The sequence below is a fragment of the Leptopilina heterotoma genome, unplaced genomic scaffold (assembly GCF_015476425.1).
Source record: "Leptopilina heterotoma isolate Lh14 unplaced genomic scaffold, ASM1547642v1 Lhet_123, whole genome shotgun sequence".
NCBI classification, from domain to species: domain Eukaryota; kingdom Metazoa; phylum Arthropoda; class Insecta; order Hymenoptera; family Figitidae; genus Leptopilina; species Leptopilina heterotoma.
In genome coordinates, this window is record NW_025110842.1 from 631,719 (window position 1) to 637,773 (window position 6,055).

Consider the following 6,055-nt stretch of genomic DNA (forward strand, 5'->3'; position numbering starts at 1 on the left):
TTAATATACAACTATTTGCAATAATATATATTTGAGTCGTTTAGTAGAAGTTACAAAATGCGTCTTGCTTTCTTTGCCGTCGTACAAACACTGATTTTCTTATGAGCAGTTTGCGCGGTTCCTATTATTTTTCCTTAAATTGGTGGGGAAATAACCCTGTGTTCCTTTAAAACAAAACGTTTCTTTTCACAAACAATTTGTAATAATTTAAATTACTACAAATTATACAAAACCAATCATAAGCCAGGTGTTGTTAATATTAGTAGCAGACGAATTTTCATTTAGGTTAAAATCGTGTAACGACAGTTTCAGGGTTGGGTCACTTCTAGAAACTAAGTAAAGGCCCAAGCACAATTACTTCGCGAACGCAAAACATGAGTTGGAAAAGGACAGAGATATATTTCTGTTTGCGTTCGCGAAACAGTTGTGCTTTGGCCTCTTCAGGAAAAAATAAAAAACTAACTTAAAAAATTTTTTCTATAAAAAAAAGTGAATTAAAAAAATTACTTCCAGGTCGCCATGGTTGAGGTGCAGTTGAATTCAGACACAAAAGTACCAAAAGAAATGCTGATCGCCTTTGCAGTTTGCACAACACTTCTCGTTGCAGTTCACATGCTGGCGCTGATGATCTCCACCTGTATTCTCCCCAATATTGAGGCAGTTTGCAATCTTCACAGTATAAGTCTCGTTCATGAATCGCCACACGAACGTCTTCATTGGTACATTGAGGTCGCTTGGGCCTTTTCAACACTTCTCGGTCTATTATTATTTCTCCTCGAAATCGCCATTCTCTGTTGGGTGAAATTCTACGATTTTTCCGAGGTGGCCGCATGGTCCGCTTGCATTGTCCTCATTCCAGTTTTAATAATATTCCTCGCGTTCGCCGTTCATTTTTATCGAAGTCTCGTCACACATAAGTACGAGGTGACTGTTTCCGGTATCAGGGAACTCGAATTGCTCAAAGAACAAATCGAGTCGTCGGACGCTGAGGGCGGAAGAAACGGTGTTAATGCACTTCAAGGTAGTACCCACATTGTTTGATAATTGTTTATTATTATTTTTTTTTTTTTTGAAATTTTTAACACTATTTTTGAAGACTGTATTGATTCCAGTGAGAGGGGAAATACCCTCAAGTGAATATTTTTCCCTTTTTTCGAATTCAAATAAAGCGACTGCTCGTTTCGCTGAAAATTATTCGAGTCGAGAATCTCTGTATATAGAAAAGTTTCTACAACATTCCTTAAAGTGCATAGGGACTTAAATATTGTATCGAATCTCTATTTTATTATCGTTTTATTTCATTTTATTTCATTTTATCAGTTTTTTTGTCCTTTTTATCTCTTTGTCGAGGTTATATTCACAGTGTCAAGTTTTATCCAATTGTGAACGTAGCCTTAAATTCTCGGAAGCTTCTGAAAACTTAATGGTACTTTTACAAGCAAGTTCTACTTCTACCTCTTTGTAGTTGTTTTTTCAGTTGTGAACATAGCCTTAAATTTTCGGAAGTTTCTGAAAACTTAATGGTACTTCTACAATCAATTTCTTTTTTGGTCAAAATCGAATAGAAGCCAGCGGACATTCAAAAACGTAGAACGTAAATCGTAAAACGTAGTATTTACCCAAGAGAGAAAAGGATTCTTTTCTGTCTCGTGTAAATTTTACGATTTCAATCTTTGGGATTCATTCACCGTTGGCCCGATGGCAAAAACGAAAATATTGTCGAAGCACCTTAAAAGAATCTCAATAAAGGCTGATTATCTTCTCACTTTGTGGAAAATGAACTAGTCTTTATGTTTTTTTTTCTATCGAATTGAGTTTTATTTTTACCTATTTTTTCACACTCTATTTTGATGATAATAATTAATTAATACGAATTAATAATTTATATTAGTTATTAATTAATAGTTTTTATATTAATTATTATTAATTAGATATTATTATTCTCATTATTATTATTATTGGCTAGGAAAGAAAAATTGATAGTTATTAATTATTAATTGTAATAATAAAAAACATCAACTGCCAAAATTGACTGCTACCTGAAAATAATAGAAAAAAAATTGTTTATACTTTATTTTCGAAAAAGTGTATAATTGTAATTTATAAAATTCATATTAGGATAATATTAATTTTTGTAGCAGTATTATTATAGAGCATGACATTTATATTTAATAATTGTTTAAAAATTAATTTAATGAATAAAAAAACAGGAAACTGGAGAAAATGTGTTTTTATGTCCCTAAAGCTTCAATTTTTGTACATATAATTCCCTCATTATGCAAATGAAAAAAAGGAATTTAAGAAAAAAAAATATCAAGTCCTAAAAAAGGCAACAAGAATTGAAAGAGAAAAATTTTGGCATAAGTTAATAAACAAAAAATTAGTTTAGTTTATTTACGGTATAATACACCTTTTTTTACAAAATCATCGGAGATACAAAAGATATTCTCTTCATCCTGGGAAAAGTGATTTCTTATTTGAAGAGGATACAAAAAATCCAATTAGAATAAAGGAATTGAAAAAGACATCATTTTAAGTTAGGCATAGAAAGGTATTCAATTATAAATATTGATATTTATGGCAAATTCGATGCTCATGAAGTCAATTTTTTAAGAGTAAACTATGAAATAAATAAAAGTAATAATTAAAATTAAATAAAGTTTTAAGAAAAATTTTACATTATACGTGCGATTTACATGAAAATCACACAGCACCGAGAATTTGTTGAAACTTGACAGAAAATCGCTCAGTTTACATAAGTAGACGAAATTTTAATAATTAGTCAAATGTTGCATGCAATTTTGATACAATATTACCTAAACATGTCAAGTTATTATTTTCAGTAAACATTTTGCTCAAGTTTTGATGATGAAATAATTTTTAATACCTTTCTATTTAAACCTTTGATACCGTGGGTTCTCATAATGAGCATTTAGTTGATTCACAATGTTGATCATTTTTTCTTCTTTTGATATTGTTCCATTGGATTCAACCGTCATAAAAATTACTGTCTGATTCCCAATGGTTTCTTTAAATTTTTCAGTTCGTTTATATTTTTCATTAGAAACTACAAAATGTGACTTGACTTCATTCTTGAAAAATTGATAAACATCTGCTACTCCACAACGATTATTTATTTTTATTTTGAAAAAAAATAATATTCCTGTACCAGTAGAATCATTTAATGCGTTTGATAGTGTAAGATTACGATTTTCACTGCATGGTGCATTTAATTTTAAAGTTATAAACTGTCTTGTATATTTGTAAATGCTAGAAGGCTTATCGTTCATATAGAAAGCCAGATAGAGTAAAATTGATTCTTTATTCAATTCCTCATCACATTGTCTAAGAGCCACTCTCAAAAGTGAAACTTTCAAATTCTCTGACACATGATTAGCGCCATATCCAATTCTAAAAAAATCTTCAAATCGAAGTTTGTTTTGAAAATAATTTAAATCTGTGCTGTATTTATCATAATAGTAATAAAAATTGGACTTGTAGTGTGCACTCCTTTTTTCACTCAAAGTCCAGTAATATTTATCTTCGTTATATTGAAAATAAAACTTTGATTCATATAGAACATCATTTACGTATTTGTTATCAATTTTCCAGGGTGAATAAACGTCCAAAATCGTCGTGTCATTTGAATAATTTTCAGACAGTTGTTGATATGTTGGAAAATTGAGGTTGTAAGTATATACAGACAATAGGTAATTTTTCAACATATTCACAGCTTCAGCAAATGTTTTCATTGGAACATTTGACGAGATGAATTCTGCAGCTCTTTTAATAGCATTCATCCTTCTGGAATTTCTTGTATTAGAAAGTTCTCTGTTTTTTGTAGTTTTAATAATATTAAACCACGAAATAGTCGATAAATCTTGTCTTTCCAGATCAACAATTAAAAAAAATCTATTTTCAATTACCTCATACCTCGTGTCTGTGACTGTAAAATTAACGTGTGGAAACAGTATGTACAGATTGTGAATGTTGTACTGATTCAGATCAACAAAACCGTTAAGTGATTCACTTGTTATGTGATAAAGAATGTTTGTTTCATCCGAATGTGAATGTGGATTTCGTATACTTGGAGGCACTTTACCTGATGGATTCCTCGTTACCAGCTCGAAATTATAAAAGGAAAATGTTGCTCCTTTTAAACTAATTAAAAAATTGACACTACTTACATTAGTTGTAAAATCTAGAAGCCAGAGTTCAAGTGGATAATTAAAACCATCGCGTACTTGCTCAAGAGCAATAATGTTTACTATTGTATGGAATGAATCTCTCTCTTGATCTAAAATTGTTAAACCTTCAATTCTTAGTTTTGATAAAAATTCAAGACGAAATTTTCTTAATGGATCCTCTTCTTCAGATGAGTCTTCATCAATTACCAGAGCGTCACTATCGCTGTCTTCTGACGATGATTCTTGTCTTCTAAACCGTTTTACTATTTTCAAACCGTCTCGTTGCACATTTAAGTTTTTCTTTTCTTTCCACATTTCGGTAAAAACAGGTAAAACATATTCTTTAAAGATTCTTTTAATTGCAAGAGAATTCAGTTTTTCGGATTCCTTTCTCAGGGAGCAAATATTCTTAGTATTGAGATTGTTTGAGAAATCGTGATACAAAATTTCCTGTAGATTAGAAAAGCTGTTGTTGTTATCATTGAAAATATTTCTTACATAACCTGCAATGTTGCGAAAGTGGGCAAATAACCCCACATTAATAATGTACCGATAAAATTTGTTAACATTCGTAAAATTATTCAGCTCTTCAAAATCAGAAATGTTAATTTTACTTCGCATTTCTTTAAAAAGATGGTTTTTGCAGCTGACTCATTATTTGACTTGTTTAGATATTCAAAAAAGGCATTCAGAACGGGTACAGTATCATTTTCGACTGGAGATGAAAGCAGGTTATTGTTATTCAAAATAATTCCCAACGTTGTAATGTAATGACTCACTGAGAAAAACTGATTGTTTGTCAGTGGAGAAATAAATGTCGTAGCCTCCATTCAAAATCACTTCTTCCTTTTAGGTTATGTTTGTTTGCTGTTGCCTTTTACTAGAAATTGACGCTCTGTTATTAAGACTCCGGTACGTATCGTTTTTTACAGGTAACCTAAAAATAAGTGTCATGTCTTCTTTGTGGTTAATCTATTTTTAAGAAAAAATTAGTAAGCTTTGATTTAGTAAATTTTGCGGTAAATAATAAATGTTAGTACAAACGATAAATAAAATATCAACGAGGAGGAATAAATCCTGTGCGCTGTCATTCCGGTTTGCACACCTGTTTAAAAGTCATGTACTCATGTCTATTACAATCTTAATAGTTCGTGACTGACATGTAATAAAAAAACCTGCCACGAACTAAAAAGATAATAGTAGAAATGCCACGTCTACAAAAACGTGTACCAACCGAATGGACTGCATACAATCTGTTACCTGTCTTACGTCAAAATCTTACCTTTAGTACTTTTGGTTGTAAATACGTTGTCAATGTCACTTGTCAGTATCGAAATAAAGTATTTTTAAAATATAATATAACAAAATAATTATCTGTCAATATAGATGAGCATTTAACAAAACAAAATTGTTTCTCTAATATGAAATATTAATTTAAAAAGAAATTTTTTTCTTAAAACTTTGAAAAAGACGTGAAATAGTCTTGAATTTGTTTTCAAAATTTAGTAGCCATTTTAACTATAACGTCATAAAGTGAAACATTTCTTACCTTTAGATTCTTAATTCGAATTCTTCGAGATCAGATGACACATACTACACTGTACAATATGCGTCTCTTCATAAAGCTTTTATAGTAGTAATAACTAATAAAATTATTATCTAAAAATCGTGAATGAATAGCCTATTTATGAACTGAGCCTAATATTTACGCTTTTGTCGTTGTGAAGTGTATTCTCATTGTGAACGCAGCTTAAGGGCCAAGCATAAGTTTTTAATAGTCGTTCACGAATCTATGTAGTTTCTACTCTATGCTTAACTTCAACAAGAAAAGAGAATTTTGTTGACTATAGCTTCCTAACCCTGTTCAG

General features: G+C 30.5%; 2 protein-coding genes across 6 annotated transcripts in view; one reads left to right on the plus strand and one right to left on the minus strand.

Annotated features, from left to right (window-relative positions):
* LOC122512649 (calcium release-activated calcium channel protein 1) overlaps positions 1–4,038 on the plus strand; it is a 55,004-nt gene extending 50,966 nt beyond the window's left edge. For all 5 annotated transcript variants that reach the window (XM_043628598.1, XM_043628599.1, XM_043628601.1 and 2 more), the window contains one exon: positions 514–4,038. In XM_043628598.1, the coding sequence (XP_043484533.1) occupies positions 514–1,041 (528 nt within the window). In that variant the 3' untranslated portion in view covers positions 1,042–4,038. The remainder of the gene's footprint in view (positions 1–513) is intronic.
* LOC122512645 lies at positions 1,917–5,799 on the minus strand. Its single transcript, XM_043628594.1, has 3 exons — positions 5,737–5,799; positions 2,888–5,124; positions 1,917–2,039 (listed from the first exon to the last, which is right to left on the minus strand). Exon 2 carries the CDS (start codon positions 4,806–4,808, stop codon positions 2,892–2,894), a length of 1,917 nt encoding a protein of 638 aa, XP_043484529.1. The 5' UTR covers positions 4,809–5,124; positions 5,737–5,799; the 3' UTR covers positions 1,917–2,039; positions 2,888–2,891.
* Between the last annotated feature and the right edge of the window lie 256 nt (positions 5,800–6,055).

Coding starts and splice junctions, on each gene's coding strand:
- LOC122512645 (XM_043628594.1), bottom strand. CDS start 4,808: ATGCGAAGTAAAATTAACATTTCTGATTTTGAAGAGCTGAATAATTTT.